General features: G+C 41.8%; 1 protein-coding gene across 1 annotated transcript in view; it reads right to left on the reverse strand.

The window, feature by feature from the left end:
• Positions 1-1,264: 1,264 nt before the first annotated feature.
• DUSP22 (dual specificity phosphatase 22) overlaps positions 1,265-23,996 on the reverse strand; it is a 78,656-nt gene continuing 55,924 nt past the window's right edge. The window contains exons 5-7 of the mRNA XM_036740803.1: positions 10,885-10,959; positions 5,860-6,031; positions 1,265-4,081 (exon numbers count right to left, since the gene is read on the reverse strand). Coding sequence (XP_036596698.1) covers positions 3,890-4,081; positions 5,860-6,031; positions 10,885-10,959 — 439 coding nt within the window. The 3' untranslated portion in view covers positions 1,265-3,889. The remainder of the gene's footprint in view (positions 4,082-5,859; positions 6,032-10,884; positions 10,960-23,996) is intronic.

A 23,996-nucleotide genomic window follows, 5' to 3' on the forward strand; every position in this document is an offset into this window, starting at 1 on the left:
GATATTTTAAAAGCATCACACAGAATGAGAACGATCACGTTGTTAAGTCAGATGATGTGCTGAGTTCCACAAACATATGTTATGTGCAAGGAACTAGGGATATGATGATGAAAAAAGACAATTTCTGCTGCAAAGGAGTTTATAATTTATTTTTCAAGAGAAGGGAGGGAGGGCACAACATCCATGCAGTTAAATACAAGGTGGTCTGAGACAGGACAAAGTACCCTAGGAAAATTCAGGGAGAGATCACTTTTACCTGGAAGGATCAAAGAAGATGTTGTGGAGATGTAATCCATGAAGAAGGATTTCGGCAGGTAGAGATGGGGAGACGGGAAGTTTTGGGCATGAGGGACCACTTGCAAGGAGGTGCTAGACAGGATAAGACTAGGGAACAGCTTAGAAACAGTCCAGTTTGCTGGAGATAGCACGAGAAGGGGAATGAAATTAAATTTGGTTGGAAAGGTAGATTGAAGTCAAGCTATTTTCTTGTTCAGTCGTTTTTCAGTCGTGTCCAACTCTTGGTGACCCCATTTGCGATTTTCTTGACAAAGATACTGGGCTCGTTCGCCATTTCCTTCTCCCGCTCATTTTACAGATGAGAAAACTGAGGCAGACAGGGTTAAGCGACTTGACCACAGTCACACAGCTGGCGTCTGAGGTTTTGAACTCAAGAAGAGACACGTTGCTGATTTCAAGCCCAGCACTCTATCCATTGTCCCACTTGGGTGCTCCAATCAAGATACAGTGGGCATTAAATGTTTAGTCAAGGTGTTTTTATTTTATTATTTTTTATCCATTTATTTATTATTAAATATATAATTATATTATACATATACAATAGAATAAAATAAATTATATATTATTTATTTATTTTATTATTATTTTTTTCTAAATGGGGAGTCAATAGCTGCTTTAGAGCAGGTGAGTGGCATGGTCTAAACTGTGAATGAGGAGGATTACGTCAGCAACTACTGCTGACCTATACTAAGTGATTCACTTCTGGGAACCCAGGCTGTCCTTTTATATACTGAAGAGGGTCCTACTATTCTGATTCCTTTCATGGTACATGACTATTTTCTCCTAAGGTGAAATGAATTCATACCCCACAGCTCAGATTCCTTACTAAGAGATATGAGAGAAATAGGGGTTACATGAAGACGAGCAGTCTAAGATGCCACAACCAAACCAACTGGAATCCCATTCTGGAATGTCTTACCTGTAAAAATAGACATGACCGTCCTTCAATGAAGAAAGAATACAGAGGTAAAGTTAGGAAAGGTAGTCTTTATTAATAAAAACATGGAGCTTTGATTAAACACACATCATAGATGACATACATCATGGAGAAAATACAAATGGGGTGAAAAGCTTTGCACAGTGCCCCTCTGAGGTTCCAAAGAGCTCATGGGATGAAAGTTCCCAAAGGCTGCCAACTTCTCCATTCAAATCAAGTCTAAGAAACAATCAGCATTACACCAGAAACCAGAATAGGGAAAGCGTGTCTAATACTCTGAACTGTTGTCTTCCTCCTCCCCCGCACCCCTCCCCCCAAATCATCCAAATTTAAATCCAACTAAAGCAGGTTTTTAGTGTGCAAATAATTTTCTTTTGGCCAAACAGTAACCCCAATTCCTCAAAGCATACACTATGTCACGACAGAGCATCCATTTTCAATCACAAAAGACAGGAGCCTAAATGAGATCAGTAGACACTCAAAACTGGAAATCTAGAAAATGACCACAGGTTATTGATTTTCCCTTTTTTTTTCTTTTTGGCACTGAGAGGAAGCTCAGGAACTATAGGTATGCAAAGAATGACTTCCGCAAATATGGTAAGAAGCAGACATCTTCAACTGTCCACTAGTCTTCTTAGTAATGCCAAATATTTCAGAAATCCGGCTGTTGCTGTGGAGAAAGAGCATCACTGGCAACCACTATTTAAAATGGCATTTTGGGTTACGCATGATATTTAGATATTCCAAAACACACACACACACATTTATGTACTTAGAAACTAAGAACTCAATACTCTAACTTCAGTAAAATTTCCTTTTTGGTTTGACAAAAATGCTCTCAAAAGGCAGGGTATTTTTGTTGTTCTTGTTTGGGGTACAAAGTCATGACTGCACCCAATAGCATCTCCCTCCTCCACTGCTATATTTGTGGCAAATAGCTTTTATCTAGAAACACAGCATTCCCCAAATGGCTCACCTTGAACACAGACCCTACAATGCACAGGATAGCTTCTCTTCTTATTCAGGGGTTCTTTTGTGGTGGCATTCAGAGCAACAGTGTCGCAACATCTTTTTAGGGAGAGGACGGGTACATTTTTTCATTCTCGGAGCTCTGCGTGCTTAAAAAGTCTGAGTTGGCATTAGGGAGTGGAGACTCCCTGGAAGACAGCAGAGCCCAGCGGATAATACCTACTGCTGCTCCCAAGTGCACCCAAGGAAGAGGTTATACATCTGTACCCATATACTGCTGTCCTCTGCTTTAATACCTAAGTTCAGACCTACCAGAAGCATCATTATTCAAGCCAAAGATAGAAACTTTCAAATGGCCTGGGTGGGCATTGAAATCCTTTCATTTCTCTGCCCAAAAAGATTGAGCGTGTCTACTTACAGGTTGGGTTCATCAGTTTAAAAACAAAAAACAAAGCCCAAACAAAAAACCAACCACTTTCTGTGAGGTAGCTGAGGTCAACTCCCAAGTCCAACAATACAAACAAAAGTGCTTAATCGATGCTCAGGCATTTATTAGTGAACACTGTCCAGGTGCTTAATAAACACTTTCTTTGGACACAATGCACAGATCCCTACAGACACAAAGGAATCCTGAGAGAAGCCTATTACAGAGTGAGGGCAAAAAATAAACCTATGCATGAAGGAACCTTTGAGAGGGTCCTGGTGATGAGGATGGTGCCTTGTGGTCAACATCTGACAGTCGACATCCAGCAGAACTAGCAGAGTGAGCAGCCTGCTCAAAAGTGCCCTGACCTTCCAGAAAGATGTGGAAACCACCTGGACCAGGCCAGGATGACTGGAAGATAGCTCTAACATCCTCCAGAACAAACCCTGACCCGCCAGGGGCCACTGGCTCAAGGAGACCAAACAGTTTCTAGGGACCACTTTCCACAGATGCTCTTCTATCTCATCTCTCCATCCCCCTCTGCCATCAATCCCTAAATCACCCCAAACTAGGCCCCTGGGGAAGAACACTGCTCCTTCTAGCCCCCCAATTTATGTCCTTGAGGTTTTTTAAATGTCAGCTCACATATGTACAATGCATTTTTTCTTCCAGAGTTTTTTTGTTAATGAATGGCTTAGATACTTCTGCATAGAGGCCTGGACCCACAAAAAGCTATTCATGATTCTAATATTGGTGGCGTTGTATATGTGTGTGTACATATACATATATATATATATATATATATATATATATATATATATACACACACACATACACACACAAACACACATATATAAAATAATCATTATCATATATACAAGGACACACATTTGTGTACACACAATGGACACACAAACACGTGTGTGTGCACACACACACCCCCTCCCCTTCCACAGCAGTGTACTGTAACTGAGCAGCATCCCTTTTGCAAAGCAAGCTAAGACTGGGGCCACTTGGAGGAAGAGTCTGAAATTGCAGGGCAAGGAGACGATGCCCAGAGAACGAATATCTGCAGTAGGAGAAGCCCTCAATTCCTTCACCACTACAACTACCAGACCTCCACCACCATCACCCCAGGCAGCCCTCCTGTCCCAACACCGTACAGACTGCAAAGGGGTCCAGTACACCACAGTGCATACAGAAAATATGAAAGACAAGCAGGAAGAGGAGGAGGAGGAAGAAGAAGACTGCATCCCGTTGAGTTATGTCTCCGTAGTATAGTTATTGCAGGCTAGCGACGGCAGGGTCGAAAAGCTATTCCACCGCCTCCCGCTGGGATGCTGCTGGGGTGGCTCTGCACGTGCTTGCTCTTTGTAATTACCCAGAATGTTTTTGGCTTCTTCTGCATCCTTCAAAGGGTCATCTCCATACTCATCTTTTAGCCACTGCCGAAACTGGGGAGGTTCAAAAACAAAACCATCACTCATACACACACAAACAAACACACACACACACACACACACACACACACACACACACACTCAGCCCAATAACCCAAACTGTTTAGATTTTCCCACACAGCAACAGGGAGGCATGTGGCATATTCTCTACACACAGTAGTAAGGGCTTAATAAATGTTTGTTGAATAAATACCACCACCCTGGCCCAGGCCCTCATCATCTCAAGGCTGGACTACTGAAAGAGCCTTCTGGTTGCTCTTCCTGCATCTATTTCTCCCCACTCCACTGCCAAAGTGGAGGTCTGACCATGTCACCTCCCTCCTCAACAAACTCCAAAGGCTCCCTATTCTTCCAGATCAAATATAAAATCCTTTTTAAAGCCCTTTATCACCTGCCCCCTTCCTGCCTTTCCAGTCTTTTTTGATACTTTACTCCTCAGCCACGTCACAATGGCTTCCTTGATGTTCCTCCATATCCGCCATGCCCTTCCCACCAATGCCTAGAATGCTCCCCCTGCCCGCGCCGCTGTCTCTTGGTTCTCCTCACTACTCAGTTCAAATACCACCTCTGTGAGAAGCCTTTCCAAGTCCCTGAGAGGCTAGTTCCTTCCTTCTGTGGTTACCTTCCTTTTAGCCTTCAAAAGTGAAGGATGAACACTCTCACACCTTCACTGTATATATCTTGTATGTGCACCACTGTCTGGATGTCGTGTTCCGTACCAGAAGATGAGCTCCTTGAGGGACACAGACCATCTCTTTGCCTTCTTTTGTCCCCCTGGAGTTTAGCACAGTGCCTGGCATGAGATCCTTGCTCACTGACTGACTAAATGATGAATGGTCCCCATCTGCTCTTCCAACCACAAAATGCTGAGAAAGGCATTATCCTTGAAAGGTTTAAGAGTGAAGTCATCGAAAAAAGCAAAACAAAGCCATAATGTCAACAACCTGAGTGTGAGAAAACGAGCCTGTACAATGCCTCGGGATTAGAAGAGGAAGGGAAGAACCGAGAAACCCGGAGCAAAGGGAGAAAGAAATGTTCTACAAGTTGTTCTCCCTATAAATTCAAAATATAGTGGCAATGCCTCACAGCCAACAAGCTGTTTGGGCTCTGAGTTCTCTAAGTTTGCAAAAGAAGGCCAAGAAAAGGGCTTCTCTATGTTTGGAACTGTCAACATGTTTTTGGGGGTCTCACTGAATACCACTGCATAAACTGATTTTCCATTTCTAGTCTACCCTCTATCCCATGCAACAAATAACTGCATCTAACTTAGGTTGTTCCCATAACCATCTCTGTTCCTAGGCTCACTTCATACGTACCCCCACTCCCCACCCTCCATGCAAGGCTTCTTTATTCCATAAGTCCACTGTAGTAGAAATGCTACTAAAAGAAGTCTTGACCTGTCAGACTGGAATGTGAGCCAGAGGGCTGCAGGGGCCCATAAGTCAAATACCCTCTGAGTATTGAGCATAGGTCAGGCAGGGAAGGGGCACTACATGCTGGTTCAGTCACTGCTACTCTCTAGCTCCTTCTATGGCTGTGACACTATGTTTGCCTTTGACCAAGTCATTTCCCCAAGTCTGAATCTCAATTTCCCCATCTGTAAAATGAAAGGGTGGGGCTGAGAGAAGACCTCTATGGCTGAAGGGGGTTGTAGTATTATACAATTAATTATACAAAGGGTGCTCTAGAATAATATGATTCCATAGCTTTAAGAACAGAAGGCCCTGGTACAGAGGCTTCAGTCAACACACACGAAAAGCTCCCAAGGTTACCTGGTGAACTTCATTCTTTTCAAACTCCTGGAGCTGCTTCTGGAAGCCCAAGTTGGGATTGGCACAAGACCTTCCTGCCCGAACCATGTGTAGTGCATCTTCCCAGCCAAAATCAGTAATCGTCATAATGTAAGCGACCACCAAAGTCACACTTCTGGAAACACCAGCCAGGCTGAAGAGTAAAGAGACAAGTGAGTCTGCGTGAGGTTCCAATTGCAAAATTTTTTTTTTGAGGAAGGAGAATCCCTTTTAATTTTAATTTTTTTCAACTTTTATTTTCTCTTCCTCTTATCTCCTCCTCTTGGGGAAAAAAAAAGTAAAAATGAAACCATTGTAATAAATATATACAATTAAGCAAAATAATTCCTATGTTGGCCATGTTCAAAAATATATGTCTCCTATGTTCTGGGTCTGTCAGGAGGTTGGTAGAGCACTTCCTTAGTGGTTCCCCAGAACTGCAGTTGGTCATGGCACTCATCGGAGTTCTTAAGTCTTTCAAAATGTTTTGTCTTTACAAAGTTGAGAATAGCATTATACTGTAGAAACTGGAGTCTTGATTTTGCTCACTTCATTTCGCATCAGTTCACACGAGTCTTCCCAGGTTTCTCTGAAATCATCCCTTTTGTCACTTCTTAAAAGTATAGTGGGATTCCATTACATTCACATGCCATAATTTCTTCAGGCATTCATTCCCCAATAGATGGGCACTCCTTCAGTTTCCAATTCTTTGCTACTACAAAGACAGCTGCTATGTTTTTGCACATACGAGTCTTTTTCCTCTTTCTTAGATCACCCTGAGGTATAGATCTTGCAGTGGTATTGCCTGGTCAAAGAATATGATATAGTTTAGTAACTCTGGGAAAACTAGTTCCCAGACACTTTGGAATGGACCAAATGGCTCTGCCAGCAATTCATCAACATGCCTGTTTTCCTGCAGCCCCTTCAACATCTGTCATTTCTTCATCTTTTTTTTTTTTTGTCAACTTTGCTGCTCTGATGGACATGACGTAGAACCTCAGAGTTGCTTTAATTTGCATTTCTCTAATTATTAGTGATTTGAAGCATTTTTTTCATATAATTGTTGATAGCTTAGACTTCTTCCCGTGAAATCTGCCAGTTCATAGCCTTTGGCCCCAACTGCAATTTAATACCAACAATCTAGTAACACAAGTCAAAGGGGAGGGAGCAACATGAGTCCTGCTCTCCAAGATTTACTAGTGAGCAGATAAGTTCTATTCTGCCCCACAAATACATTACTGAAATGATACATATATACACAACTCTATTTTCCGAGAGAATTGAATTAGAATAAAAAATGCTCCTTTTCCTTTTGTGATTGATATTTAATATTGAAATTTTAGCTTGATTTGTCCAACCTCTGCTGCTTCCTTGGCCTCCATTATTAAGCAGTTTGTGAACCAAAACGCATTTAAATGCATGAGGAAAGGATGAAATGTAAAGTGATGCAGAAGTGAATCTGCCAATTGAAGAATTTTTAATACTAGTAACATCATTGATCACTTCTGAAAATGGGTCTTTTTATTTCTATGAATCTGGTTTCTGAAGCCATTTCTCAATAGAGCTATTGTTTGTTACAAATTAAATGTAGCCAGCTTAATCTATAAAAATGCTCTGAAGAACCAGTGTTTTCACTAGAATAGGCCATTCCCTTCACTGCTAAAAACTGCAGCCCTTCCATGCCTGTCATTCATCCTGTCCTTTCTTGTCTGTATTTTCCCAAATCTTCTTCACAGAGGATTTACTCAAAATGGACCTCCCAGGCTGGCCATTTTGTTTTCTCTCCTTCTTACTCTGGACAGCTGACCTCTACTGGTCAGACACACACCTGGGGCTCTTGCACAAATCAGTGATGGACACAAACATGTGGTAGTTTACAAACATCATGTGGTCCTTTGGTTTTCTTTTGGTTTATATGTCATTTTAATTCCAGGATACTCACCTCTATAGTATCACCAGAAGAATATATGTACAAAAGATGGTCTTTTGGGGCAGGATGTAGTTTGGCATCATTCAAAGATCTACACCATTTCTAAAATGCAGTACAGCCTGATCTGCTATAATCTGACTCCAAACCCAGTTCATTATCCATCTCCAATGCTTATTTAATATATAAACATTGATGGACTCATTCAATAAAATACCCATCTAGCCTTATAATATGGGCAAAATGTATCTTTCCTTCAGTGTGGATGGTTAGACTGAAATATATTATTATTTCACTAAGGAGGCTTTGAAGCATTTTAGTACTTGATTAATTATTAACAATTATAATTATGTTCATCACGAAATTAATGTCATCTGTAATGAGGAACACTTGGAGAATTACATCATCCATAAAGAATCCTCCTTTTACTTGGCCAATTCTTCTTAGGCCAGGACATGTTCCATGATGTTGGCAAACATTTTTGGTGAACCCGCATTATCTGGCTTTAATACCTCACTTGCCATCTACACTCAGTGCTTTTATGAATAAAATCATCTCTGCCTTTGCCTCCATTGAGGAATTTTGTAGGGCCTTGCTTTAACAGTGCTTCATCAGTAGAGACCTTTCCGGAATGTGTTTTCCTCTATGCATCCAAAGAGTTTTATGAAGTCAATAAACAAGGCAGCTGCCACACCTCTTAAGTGAGAGGCTTTTAAAAACCAAACATTTAATTACCTCCTCCTACCTGAAGGGCAGTTTAAAACACAAGTGTCGTAAAAAGCAACAGCTCAGCTTAGACTGATGCTTCCATCACCCAGCAGGTAATGTTATCACAAGCATGAAGTAGGACTCTGGGAGAATCCTAAGGAGTGGTGTGAGATAGGAACAAAATTCTAAGTCCTAAAACTCAAGTATTCAGAGGGCAGTCTGCCTGAAGTACTATGAATGCCCAGGCCAACACATATAATCACATTCAAATACAGGTAAAAACATAGCATACTCCCCTCTGCCAACAGGGAATTGTTTACATTTATAAAGAGCTGTTCATTCACTAATAAGTACCATTTTACTCTTAAATAGAAACTTCATTCCAGACATCTCAAAAGAAGGTGGAGCTCCTACTTCATGGAAGTTGAGAAGTGTCCAATGTTTTCTCTACTTTCAACAGACAGAAAGGCTATGTTCAAAAATTGTCACTGAACTGACAAATGAAGTCAGTAATGATAGTAGGTATGGTCATGGGAAACAGCAAGGGCAGCCAGATGGTACAGTGGATAGAAAGAGTGCTGGCACTGAAGTCAAGGCAACTCATCTTCCTGAGTTCGATTCTGGCCTCAGACACTTATCAGCTCTGAGACCCTGGGCAAGTCACTTAACCCTGTCTGCTTCAGTTTCCTCATCTGTAAACTCAGCTGGGAGAAGGAAATGACAGACCACTCCGGTATCTTGGCCAAGAAAACCCCAAATGGAGTAACAAAGTCAGACACAACTGAACAACAATAATGGGAAACAGAGCCATAGTGCAAGTTAAACAATTTAAACAAATGGCTGTGACACTATGTTTGTAACTCTACCTAGTTCTATGACTGTGGGAAGGTCGCTTAGCCTTTCCAGGCCTCAGCTTCCTAATCTGTAAAGAGATATACAATACCTGCAGTGCTGTTTGCAAAGCTCTTAGCAGTCAGTAAATCACTATGAAAATGTTGAGCTATCACTGCTGTGATTTCGCACGTGCTGGAGGGGAAGAGTCAAGAGCTACAATGAAATTTCTTTTTTCCAGGGTATTGTTGTTGAGTCACATCCGACTCTTCGTGACCCCACTTTTTAGGGTTTTCTTATCAAAGACACTGGAGTGGTTTGCCATTTTCTTCTGGGGCTCATTTTACAGATAAGGATACTGAGGCAAACAGGGTTAAGTGACTTGACTGTGGTTTCGAAGCTAGTGCCTGAGGCTGAGTTTGAACTCAGGTCTTCCTGATTCTAGGCCCAGCATACTGTGTATAAAGTACACACTAGTACTCAACCTCATTACAGTGTCTGAATATATACTATATAGTGTCTGCGACATAAAGCTAGGAACATTCTTTCATGTTTCCAAGATAAAATATTTTGAAAATATGTTTAAACTCACCTTAGTTTACTGACACCTCTTATATAATTGCTCTTCCTCCACCTTTCATATCTAATATAGATATAGATATACATACACACACACGTGCATGCATGTAGCTACCAGTAAAATGAACCAAATTTTGTTAATACTCAAAGCAATGCAATTAATCACCACAAACAAATAAACAAAACAGTTTATAATTAGAGAATCTGTAGAAAATAACCCAGTGGTATCTTAGTAACACAATACTAAATAAAATGAAACACCTACATGTGGAAAAAAAATTCCCCAGCAGAGGGACGGAATAGTGTCTAAAGGCCATTCAAGTTTCAGGGCAGAAACTCACAACCCAAAGCTATTCTACTGGAATGATAAGGGGAAGCTTAGAAAGAGCAATTTCTTTGGTCACAAAACCTCAAGGGTCAAAACAATCCCTGACTACACAGCTCAGAATGAAAAACAATTGGGATCCTAGGTACAGTCTTTGGTGAATGAAAATATCAATTAAGATAAATGTATAAAACGGTAGGAGGGGAAGGAAAGAGGGGAGTGTAGCAAAATATTTAATTCAACAAGAATTTGTTAAGTGCCTACTATGTGCCAAGCACGGGGGAGGAGATTAAGGGCAAAAATGAAAACAGCTAATTATTTGGGTTTGAAGGAACATTGGAGATCATTTAATCCAATCTAATAATTTCCAAAAGGAAGAAATGAGGCTTTAAATGATTTTGCCCACAGTCACACAGACATTAAATAGGTAAGCAGGAACTAGAATACAGTTCTCCTGACCCCCAGGGTCCAGGGCTTTTTCTGCTGTCTCCTAATATTCAGGATTCATTGCAGGTAGAAACTCTGACTAAGGATCCAAACTAATAATTATATGGAAAAAACAGGTGGCCAAAACACGGGTTGGGGAAAGTTAACAAGCTTGTTGACAAGAATATTCTTAGGCAGTAGATATACGTACCAGTGTACAAGACAGCCCTCACCTCTAAGCCGGCATTCATGAATGAACCTGATACTCTCTTTAAAATGTCTTGTCCTGGGCAGGGGAGAAAAAACAAGACAGGGAAGCAGTAAATCTCAATGTTTAAGCAGCCTCTGAGTAAAAGAAACATCTAAGTGTAAAACCTCAAATTCTCAAAAAGGTGAACCACCTCTGTCAATGATATCAACAAACATGTGAAACTCACAAGGATGCCAGAGATTTCAGAAGCCCCTGAATGTTGTTTTCCTGTTTTCCACAGAACAATGGGATCCACGGTGTCCTTCCGGTCCACCCCAGGATGCCAAGCCAGAAATCCATGACAAAGAACCCCGTAGATGAGCTAACCACACCCATACTGCCAAGCCCAAGCCCAAGAGAACACAGACTGCCACGATGACCTATTTGGGAATAGGCACGGGCTTAGCTCCCAAATTCCTAAAAGTCAGCTTGCTGAGGTGTAATAGAGACCTGGAGTCAGACGTGGTGGTTGTTGCTGTTTGGTCCTGGCTTTTCAGTCGTGTCCGACTCTTAATGACCCCATTGGGATTTTCTTGGCAGAGATACTGGAGTAGTTTGCCATTTCCTTCTCCAGCTCATTTTGCAGATGAGGAAACTGAGGCAAATAGGGTTAAGTGACTTGCTCAAGACCATACAGTATCTGAGGTCAGATTTGAACTCAGGAAGCTGGGTCTTCCCAACTCCAGGCCTAGTGCTCTAGTTGCACCTAGCTGCCCCCAGAGTCAGAGGAACTGGGTTCAAAACCCAGCACTGACATAGACTAGACCAGGCATCTCCAAACTCTTGTCAGAGGTCCAAATCCAGCCTACTCTGCTTTTGTATGCTCTGTGAGCTATGAATAGTTTCTCCATCTTAAAACACAATAAAACTTTAAATGAACAAAACCTTCTTTGCTTACTCTGAGTTGGCACAGTTTGCTGACCCCTGGAATAGATGACCTCCGCAGTCCAGAAACTGTCTCAAAATTTATAGTCTTATGACCATACTAATTAACAAAATCTTAGTTGTATATAATTCTCTCCAACTCTGGCCAACTTTAACTATACAGTCCAACGGGTCTTCCTTCAGAATGGCATCAAGAGGGAACGGATAAGGGACACAGATGACCTGGGCAGGTTTTGAAAACTACCTCCCTTGACCCACTGTCCGACCCCTACTGTTTGAAACCTGTAACCCCCTGCATGCTATGCCTCAGATGGTTCTCTTCCTTTGCTACACCGAATCTCAGCTCTGTTTACTTGCTATTAAGAACAACACTTTTTACTCCTAGGGAGAGGCCAAAAATCTTGGGGTGTATGTAACTGCTGCTGAAGATGTATCTTGTCCCGTCATCCCCCTACCACAAAGCCAAATCAGTAACGGAAAACACATTTTTAAGGAGAACACATTTGGGGTGAGTTGTATTTTGTATCACACTGTAAGACCACCCTGAGAATAATGTAGATGTTCTAGTGTTAGTCCACAAGCACTTACCGAGCACCTACTATGTGCCAGGCATACAGTGAAGCCCTGAGGAAATAAAAGGCAAAGACACAATACCTGCCCTCAAGGAGTTTAATTTCTAATGGGGGAAAAATGCAAACAACTACTTATCGAAGAGATGTATAATGTAATAAGTAGAAGGTAATCTCTGAACCTGCCACAGGCCCCCCAACCCTGTTAGCAGCTGGACAGTTCAGGAAAGACCTCTGCAGAAGATGGCCGAGTCTTAGAGGAAGCTAAGGGGTGGAGGTGAGGAGGGCACACTCTTCAGGTATGGAGACCAGCCAATGAAAAAGCAGGGAGTGGGAGCTCAGAGACGGAATGCTACGTTTAAAGAGCAGCCAAACGGCCCCTGTGACCGGCTCACAGAGGCCACGGATGGGGAGCCAAGTGTAAGAAGGCCGGGAAGGCTCAGGATGGGTCAGCCTGTGATAAGTTTTCAGAACCACTGTGCTTTCCTGCCTAGCACAGGGCAAGGGGGAAAAAAAACCTCAAAAAGGATAGGAACTCAGAAGTGAAAAAAAACTCAATCAAAAATCAAATAACAGAAGATAATTAACTGGCAAAATCCCAACAGAAACAGCCAACTGGCATGGGGGCAGCAGTGGACACGAAAAAGCCAGTTACCTTCTACAGACACACAGACCTAGATATACAGGTATATCTCACCCTGTGTGTGTGTGTGTGTGTGCACGTGCGTATATATGCATAACTAATAATTATACGTACCATAAATGTGGTGCTTTAAAGTTTTCAAAGACTTTTTCATACTTTTTAAAAATGTATTTAAGTTTCGCAACAGCTCTATGGGATAGGAAACACAGACAGTATCATCTCCATTTTACAGGGTTTTACTGAGGCTCAAAGGGACTAAATGACTGGCCATGGTCAGAGCTACAAAACCTAGAAGGTGGGATTTGAACACTCATCTTCCTGACTCTCATGCCCGGCACTCAACATACTGTGCCATACTGCTTATGTTTATACATGCATGTATTTATGCCTGTAGCCAACATCTGCAGGGCATAAATATATTCTACCCAGTGGAGAACTCTAGGTAGAACTAAGAAGACTAACCTTTGTCTCTTACTCAAATTCTCTCATTGATAGAGGCCTGGAAAATGATGCAAGTCTATAAACATTTACCAAGAGTACATGAAAATGGCTTAACCTCTCTCCCTCTCAGGTGTGAACCGCGACTTTAAAAAGGCAGTGGGCTCTCAGAGAAGAATGAATGCTTGCCTCCCAGTACCCTGATGAGCTAGATAAGATGGAAGGAACATGAAGCTGAGGAGCTCCCCTTGCACCCCCACATACTCTGGGGGCAGTACAGTGTAATGGGAGGAGCAGTGGAACTGGCATAAAGGGGCACGGGTTCGAATACCAGTTCGATTTAATTTACTTCCTAGGGGAAGTCATTTCTCTGCCCCGAGCTTCAGTTTTCTCATCTGAAGCTTTTAAGAGATTGGACCAGATGCTCTTTAAGGCTCCTTCCAGCCCTGAATCCTAGGATCCTATTCAGAAAAGCCCTTACCACTCACTTTGTCCACCTCAACATCATTTCCCTCCCAAACCCCCAGGTCTGAGCGTCTTTCCCCTTCTTTGTGGTATACTTTTCTGGTGGAGGGGAGATCTGGGTCAATGATAAGGGGTATGTAAGAACAAACCAACAAGAAAAATCAAGAAATGACAAATATTCTAAGTAGAAACAAAAGGGTCTGAGGATGCACAGATGACAAGGCCATACTCTAAATTATACAGTCATCGAAATACACCCACTACCATGTTCCTAGATGAGGCCCTCCAAAATCTCAGCAAGCACCATCAAAATCTACAGCAGGGAGCAAGCATCTAACTACAATGATGACGATGGCCTAATCCTTTTACCGAAACCTTAAAGTGGGGACAATTTCTTACATCTGGTTCTTACACCTGCACTTACTCCCCCCAACCACCCACACTATGAAACCCAGCTTATTTTTGGGTACCATGTGTATTAAAGTCAGGGCCTCTCTCATATGTTATAACCAGAGAGGGTATGTCGGTCACCAAGGCAGCATCTCCCTGAGTCAGTATAAACTAAGCTTGGCCAAGTCCAGAAATGAGGAAGCTGGGGATCCTAGGATCCCAGGCACCTGAAAACTGGAAGGCCCTTGAGGGGTCATCTTGCCAACTTCTCTGCTTTACAGAAGAGGAAACTGAGGCCCAGAAGAGCAAACTGATTTGCCTGAGGCAGTATCAGAGTCAGTCCTCAAACTGAGGCTCATTCCACCATCCCACTTCAGCCTACGGGTGGGTCTACCACAATAGATGATAAAGTCTTATGACCACAACTCTATGGAGGAGCTCTGAATCTTTTCCATCACTTGATTGTAATACAAGGCAGTATCTGGCATAGCCAAGACCCTTTGGCAGGACTACGTGCTATGTGGTTTCTCTAGGCCGACTAAACAGGTAAAAAACAGAAAATGTTAGGGAGGGAAATGTTCACCAAGCATCTATGACTCACAACCCAGCTAGGCATTAGGCTATTTTAGCCTAATGAGGCACTACATTCCTAGAAATGCCTTTTCCAAGAAAATCAGGAGGTGGGAAATCACGTTATGATTTTTGTGCGGACCTCTGTCGTTTGTGTGTCTCAGAGCCGGGTATTTCCAGGGAAGACTGTGACATAAGACCAAGCCTATGGTCATTAAACCCCCCTCTCCTCCACCCTGGGAAAAACCCCAGACCTCAAATCATTATTATTACTTAATTCAAATTTGGAGCAGAAGCACAGCCTGCCAGCACGATGCCTAAATGCAAGGTTCCCCTTTTTACCGCTCACTTGATTGGCAGCCCACTTCTAGGGCAATGAGAAGTCTTACAGAAAAAGCAGTGAGCATGAAAGAGGACAGCAGGTCCCATAGAGGGAAATGCCTCCTTCAGGCTCTATGGCTATCTGCACAAGTCCCAAGGAGGGGAGAATGGAAACAATTATCTGGATAAATCTGGATAAAACACGTATCAACCCTCTGTCACTTAAATCTTTTATTTCTTTAAATTTGTTTTTATTTTTTAAGAATATTTTCTAGTAAGACCAAAACTAGACTTGGTAAAGACACAATTTAAGAGAGAGTTGACAAAAAACTGGCATGCAAATACTTTTCAATACTTTTTGGTCAATTAAAACCATAAATTTTGGAATAAATTTGGCAAAAATGTCCTTACTCTTCACTCTTCTATCCTGATATACATAAACATATATAAATATGTAATGTGAGCATATACACATGTACGTGTATGTGTGTATATATATATATAAATACACACACACACACACACACACACACACACACCCAGTCTCTTTCCGAAGTCCACTTCTATATCACTACCCGCCTATTCAACATTTCAAACATGTCCCCCCATGCATCTCAAACTCGTCATGTCCAAAACTGGACTCATTGTCTTCCCCCCACATGTACACACCCCACACGCCCTCCCCGGCTCTGAACTTCCCTATTTCTGCACAGGGAACACTGCTATCTTTTCAGTCACCCAGATTCACAACTCCCGAGTCAACAGCAGCTCTTCTCTCCCTCACTGCACACATCCAATCAGGCGCTAAGTCTCGATGCTTCTAGTCGCACAATATCTTTCCCATCAGTCATCTTTTTTTCCCCAACTCACAGATCTACTGCTCCCCTTTTGACCCTTGTTACCTCTCACTTAGATCACTGAAGTAGCATCCTATCTGGTCTCCTTGATTGGAGTTTCTCCTCCCTCCAATATATTTTTTTTCCCCATAGCTACTTAAGGAATAATCCAAAAGCAGGGTCTGACTATGCAAATCCACTGCTCAATAAACTTCAGTAGCTGCCTGGTACATCTAGAACCAAATAGGAATCCCTAGTTTTTGCACTTAAAGTCCTTTGCAAATTGGCTTGAACCTACTTTCCCAGTATTCTAGATCATTTTGGTTTGTACACTCTCTGATCCAGTCAAAGTGTTCTTCTTGTGGTTCCTATTAGTCAGGCAACAAGCATTTATTAAGCACTCATAGTATACCAGGCAACAAGCATTTACAGTGTGCCAGGCAACAAGCATTTCACTTGCTGTGTACCAGGTACCTGGCTAGTGCTAAGAGCTGAGAATATGAATGCAAGCACAAAGACAATTCCCACCCTAGAGGAGCTTACACTCTAATGAGGGAAGACAATATAAAAAAGGAAACTGAAGCGGGGTGGGAGTAGAGGATGAGCCAAACAAGTCCGGAGTATGGTCTTGAGAGAAATGAGATATGACTGGCCTGGGTGCCCTCCTTTAATAGAGGTTCTGGAAGAAGTCATTCAATCAGACAGAGAGGCCCAAGGGGACTAAGGGCTTCCAATGTGTTATTGTTGCTGTCCATCCTTTGTTCTCCAAGAGGACCAATTGTGATGTCTTGACTTGTGAGTTGGATTTAAGTGAAGCAGGGCTGTGAAAAGTCACCAGCCTCACTCTCTCCTCCAGAGTCACTGGAGTCCAGGGAGAAGACATAGGTCAAGATGATGGGCAACGAGACCTTTCCTGATTCCTCTTCCTTCCCCCAGCTACTAAATTACCCTGAACTTATTTTCTATACATTAAAACATATATAAGTTGTACATGATGTCTTCCCCCACAGGATATAATTTCCCTGAGGGTAAGGGCTGTTCCATTCTTTGTATCTGCAATCCTGGCACACGGTGCCTGGCACACAGAAGGTACTCAAGAAATACTGATGACTACTGGTTACTCACTCACCGAAGCGTTACCAAGTCTTCTCCCTGCCTGACCACCATCTGCTGCAACTTGTTCTCCCTATCCTTAGACTAAGAGAATGCAAGCATTTCTTTCCATAATCAGCACATTTTCATTAAATTCAATGTCAGAGAGCACGGACTAACAAAACCTATTACAATCCTGCCACTGTTAGGTTCTGCTCCATTTAGGTGGGTTTGCTTCCCTAAGTCACATTAAACCTTATTTCCTGACACCCCTCTTTTCTGGCCCACTATCACAGCACTTCACAGAACTGGAGATAGTCCCTAAATGGCTCTGCCAAGCCTTGTGAGGGGTGCTTACCCCACAGTCAAGACTACGAGCTGAGGTTGTACCCCAAAGTGAGACTAGAATCACACAGCGCCAACAACTGAAAGGGCCCTTAGAGGGTATATTTAGTCCAATCCTGTCCTTCCACACTTGAAAAAGGGGTGAGGAGGCAGCCCATCGACCTGTACAGGGGCCATGCCACTCAGCAATCCTTTAACTCGTTCCAATTTGAAAGCAGAAAGTATCAAGGGATTTCAACCTTTCATTTTGGGATGGAAGAGATCGATAGTTTGACCACTCTCTTGATGCCCCAGTCTTCTTTTTTTTTTAATCATGGTCATTGCCTTTCTCACCTTAATTTTTATCATGTACTTGACAATAACCAACAAAAACGAATTGTATAGGAAAATACGTACATCTGTTACTTATGATTTGTTTTTTTAAAGCATCCATTTAACTTAACATAATAGTAACAAAACTACCTTGTTTTTGTCTGTGTCTCTTTCTGAGTTTCCTTTTGCTCTTCTCTGTATTTTTTTTAATGTTTCATTTTCCTTCTTTTCTTCTTGTTTTGTGGCATTACTATCACTACCCAACAACTCTCCCTCCCCAAAACAGAAGAGCTCCCTCCCTCCTTCCTACCACTTCCACTTCCACTTCCCAAAGACTCTCTCCACCCCTTGTCAGTCAACAGAAACCTCCCTTATAACAAACATGAGCAGGTAAACAAAATAAATCCACCCATAGCCACATCTGATTACAGATGCCTCCTAACACAGTGGAGAGATTGGGCAGGAAGTCAGGAAGACTCATCTTCCTAAATTCAAATCTCACCATCAGACACTTACTAGCTGTGTGACCCTGGGCAAGTCACTCAACCCTGCCTGCCTCAGTTTCCTCATCTGTAATATGAGCTGGAGAAGAAAACAGTAAAAACCACTCCAGCATCTTTGCCAAGAAAACCCCAAATGGGGTCACAAAGAATTGGACATGACTGAAATGACTGGACAACAAAAACAAAGTCCACCAGCTCTTTCCCAAGAGGCAGGAGAGGCATACTTTACCATCAGGCCTCTGAAGTTACAGTCTAACTTGCATTCACCAGAATTCCAAAGTCTTTCAATGTTGTTTGGTCATTAGGTAAATAATTCTCCTTGTTCTGCTTATTTGCTTGATATCAGTTTTATTAAGTCTTCACAGGTATCTCCACAGTCTTCATCATTCACAATTAGGGCACATTTACTCACCAGTCTGGGTCCAGCCCTTCCCCAATCAACGGACACCCACTTCTCTTCCAGTTCTATTTATTCTATGAATAATTGTGCTCTAAAAGCACAGTGTGTATATTCAATATAAGGACCTTTCCCTCTACTGTTGACCACTATGGGATATATTCATTTTAACATCTTTATTATTAACTTGGACAGACAGAACACTCACCACATGTGTAGATGACACACAACAGAATACTACTGGACACAGTTACTGTTTGTCCCTCATTTTCAAAGAGGATCAATGACATCACTGGGTGATGTCCTGACTCATGCATGAGTTGGATTTACTGCACAAAGTCATCAGCTCCACTCTCTCTTCCAAGGGTCACCCAAGTCCAGTGGGGCAAGACAAAAGTCAAAATGACTGGCAACGGCCCAGGATACAGCGGATGACCTTGGCATCCTGGATGTCTGACCAAGCTCTAAGCGCTCCAAAGCATCTGCTAAAGCCACCTTCGTGGCTGTCGAACAAAGTGTTCTCGTTGCTCCATTCCCCTGGGGAAGTCTCCACATGCTTGGAGCAGACGCCCCTCTAACTCGATAATGGCTTTAAGACCTGTCAGTTAGTTACCCTCACCCTGGTTGAGCCCATCTGCTGAGATGGCTGTACCGAGGTGCGGCCGCTGCGCAGGCTACAGCTTCTTGGAGCCGCAGCTGAGAGTTGGGTGATGGTGGACACCAAAGGCGGGTGAGGAGCCCCGAAAAGGTCTCCGGCAAGCCCCAGGCCTCCCTGAACACTCCATATACCCCATACAAAATGGGCACTATGCACTGAAGACACAAAGACAAATAAAGACACAGTCCCTACCCTCATGGACTTTATAATCTAATCTAGTGAATAATAAACTGAAGTGGATTCATCAGGTATGGGGGAAATACGCTGCCTCAGCAACCACTGTGAAACAGTACTTTAAATATAATCTTTCTGTACTATTAGAAGCCAAACCAAGGGTGGGGAAAAAAAACAACAACAAGGAAACCCCAAAAAACTGAGAGACCTATTGAAGCCTGGTCCTAAATGGTATAAGTACACCAAGGCTACAGATTTCATATCCTGAACTGAATCAAATTTCCTTCAGGTGCATGGGCAGGGCGAGGAGTGGGGAAGAGATTCCCTTTCTAATTTTTAAATATAAATCATCGTGCAGACATTCTGACACATATTACTATAACTAATTAAATCTAATATTTAAATAAATTAAATAAATATTTGAATAAATTAAAATTAAATAATTAAATCTAGTAATATTGATGACAGTATTTATATAACACCTACTATGTGCTAGGCACTATGTTAAGTGCTTTAAAAATACAATCTCATCATGGGAAGTAGGTGCTATTACTATCCCCATTTTATAGCTTAGGAAACTGAGTAAAACAGAGGTTAAATGACTTGCCCAAGGTCACATAGCTAGTCAGTGTCTGAGGCTGAATTTGAACTCAGGTCTTCCTGACTCTAGGCATAGTGCTCTATCTGCTGCACTGCAGCTGAAGAAAGGAAAAAAGACTTGAGTTCAAATCCTGTCTCGGATGCTTACTAGCTATGTGACCCTGTGGGAAAAAAACCACCTAATTTTTTTTTTTTGGTCTCTCAGCTTCCTAATTTGTAAAATGGGGTTAATAAAAGCTCTACTTTACAGGGATGGCGTGAGGGTCAAATGAGCACACACACACCATGCCATATATGTCACATACAACACACTTTATAGAACAAGTGTTTATATCTACACATGTGTATATTGTATGTTTGTTATTCATGTATGTATGTATAATATATACATATACACCTCAACACTTTATAAACCTTAAAGCACTAATTGATGCTAACGATTGTTATTACACCATAAATATAACTCCTCCTTGTGCTGGAAAAGGAAAAAGCCAGTATTTCTAAAAACTTCAATTCTCACGCCCTCCACCTCAACTTTTCCTACATCGTGCAATGCATACAGTCAGTCACATGACTGGCTAGTTGGAAAAGATACACAAAAGAATCAGCTATCAATTCTTTCCTTCATCTCCTTAGCTGCGAGGTGTTCCTGTTAACATTCTTCCTCCCCTGTCTCTTCCCCCCGCCCCCAACTTGGGTTTATGAGGTTATTTCACTCTGAGAACTTGAACTTTCACATTTCCTGATTCCGAAGAACAAAATATTGGCAGAACTGAGGTAAAACTCTTTAGTCTTACTGTTATGTCATCACGGGTTTCTGCATTTTAAGTTGCTGGAAGGATCTGGGGAAATGATTGGGGACTAAGGCAAAGATAACAGATTAAATGACCTTTAGATAATTAATCACCTTCCCCTGGCAGCAAACAGCAGCTGAAAAACCATTAAAAGGCAGCTAAAATACAACATTAAACCTATCTTCAAAGGTCAAATTATGTTGCACCCAGTCTAATAACAATCTCCTTTGGCCTAAGGTTTGTTAGAATACTGGGAGATGAGAAAAAGTGCAGAACAGAAGAAAGGAGGGAGGTATCAGATGACATTCAAGGTAAAAAACCCTCACTCCTTCATCTCATTCCAATGAGAAAGCAGAGAGGGTAAGAGGCCTTTGACATTTCACTTTGAGATTGGGATTGAAGAGACTGGTGATTTGACAGTAATGAAGAAAAATGAAGAGTCAGGCTAAGGAATAGATGTCAACATAGTCTATTTATAATCATGAGAAAGGTTATATTGCTTCTTTATCCAATCACTTATGTGAAAGTTATTTATAAGCTTTTATAGGCATGCTTTAACGTGTATATCATTACATATGCTGCCAATGCTGTGTGCATTATACTAGTATTTACAAAGGGAACCATGGTATTCATTCCACAGATTCAGAGTCACCTGAGGACTATTGATCTACTATCAGCAGCTAGAGTGATGGATTTGGGAGTCAGAAAGATGGGACTTCAAATCCTGCCAGACCCTTGGTAGCTCTGGGACTCTGGGAAAGTCACATTATCTCTCAGCTTCAGCTTCCTACTCTGTAAACAGGGATACTGATAGTGCCTGCCTCGCAGGGTTGTTATGAGGACCAGATGAGACAACAGATATAAAGTGCTCTGCAAATCTTAAAACACTATATAATGCCAGTTGTTACTAGCTATAGCATTATTAACCAAAAACACAGAGACTGGTGTTATGCAGTCATTTCTGACTCTTCATGACCCCATTTGGGGTTTTCTTGGCAAAGGTGCTGGAGTGGTTTACCATTTCCTTCTCCAGACCATTTTGCAGATGAGGAAACATGGGTTAAGTGACTTGCCTAGGGTCACAAAGCTAGTAAAGAATCTGAGGCAGGATTTTTTTTAATACAATAAAACTTCATTTTCAAGTGTAAACAACATTCTTAGCTCATGGGCCCTACAAAAACAGGCAGGCCACAATCTGGCCTGTGGGCGATGGTTGTGAATCCCTGACACAGACTATTTGAGACTAAACATGTCCATAAGGTATAAAAAAAAATTCAGTGTATTTAATAAGCTGTGTATTAATACTACCAGGCATATAAATAGCAAGTAACAATAATATTAATAAACTGAATTAAACTGGACTACAGCAACGTAAATTGAAAAGATCAGTAAAATGAAGCTTGAATAAACGACACAAACTAACAAAAAAGGTCTCAGAGAAAAGATAATGAAACATAGTTCCCCTCACATGGCAGAGGATGGCAGGGCCAAAATACATAAAATCAGAAGTGGTTACACTCTTGGATGTTTTTCGCTTCGTTGTTTTTCTTTGCCACAAGGGAAGAGTCAAAGGGGAGTGGTCAGAGTTTGTGAAAGGCTGATGTCAAAACAAAAAGCTTCAATAAAACATGTTTTTAAAATGATCTCAATAACCTGTCTACAACAGGGAGAACAGAAACAGTGATAGGATGGTGTTTTGTATATTAAAAGCTACGGTGTGCATGATTTCAGTACAATTACTAATGGCTTAAAAATTCGTTTAACTAAGTGTCCTTTAAGTTACTAAATACTTAATATGAAAAAGCTACTTTTTCTCCATTAGATAAATTATGTTCTTTCCTTCCTCCCCAAATGAAACAGAAGACTCTCTGTTCACACAGGACTTCAAAAGGAAGACAGTAAATCTTTCTGGTTGCACCAATCAGCTGTTGAGTTGTTCTCTCTGAACATCCTTCCTCCACACAAACCCTACACATGAGCCTGCTATAAATCACACCATCTACTACTACTTGAGACCCTAATGTGAACTCTCACCCATCCACCATGGTGGAATTATGCAGAAAGGCAGGCGATCAGATACAGTGCGACCTGTTTAGATCACTGATGTGTAGGTGAATATTCATGGACGGGAAATGACTCATACCCAATAAAAAAACCATGTAGGATTATCAGGCTTTGCATGTGCTTATATTTCAGGACCATGATTTGACAAAGAGTGGATCTGAACCCATATAATAACAAACCAAATTCACACACTGGCTTTATACGTTCATCATCACTGAATGAACTATGTGTCACACATAAGTGAACTCTCCTGACGGCTGACACTGGCCCCCTCCTTCAAAGTCTGAATTTTTTTTTTAACTATTTTTGATCAAAATCTTTCTAAAATTTATCACACACTCCCCTGCCTTCTCGGAATGCTCTGAACAGAACTTCACCTTTTCCTGCTGACACAGATGTATCATGATGAATGCCAACTTGCCCTGATGTGAGATAGTAATGCCCTCAGTGGTTCTCGAGATGGCTGCCTGACCTTCTAAGGTTCTGGCCACTTTACAAACGGGGATTCTGCCAAAGATTGCACAATGAAAATCAGAGAAATAGGTTCATGAGCACGGTAGAATCTCTTGAGATTAGAGAAATACTAGCCAGCTAAAAATAGCCACCAAAAACATCGGCCAGAACAGTGCTATGATCTTCAGAGAAATTCAGAGCGGCACTTCCTTCCGTACATAGCATGCCCTTTCAACCACTTCTGTTTCTCGGCACAGCTAGTTACCAGGGAAGTTCTGAAAACCTTCCTCCCTCCACTCCTTCCAAATCCAGGGTTTATGTGCATTGTGGGATTGTTACTTTTGATCAATGATTGGATTCCCTCTTCCCTCATGGCAGATGCCAGGTAATGGGACAACTTCCCTGCCAAGAGTCAAGTTAGGGGAGAAAATGAGTGGATGGGTCAAATTCTCCTTCTACTTTCTCCCACCTACCCATGCCTCCTTTCTTCCTGATTACAATGCAACCCCTAGTCACTTTTCTCTAAAGTGTACGTGCGTGCATGCACATGTGTGTCTTTGTGTT

Source organism: Trichosurus vulpecula, chromosome 1 (genome assembly GCF_011100635.1).
Source record: "Trichosurus vulpecula isolate mTriVul1 chromosome 1, mTriVul1.pri, whole genome shotgun sequence".
Taxonomy (NCBI): Eukaryota; Metazoa; Chordata; class Mammalia; order Diprotodontia; family Phalangeridae; genus Trichosurus; species Trichosurus vulpecula.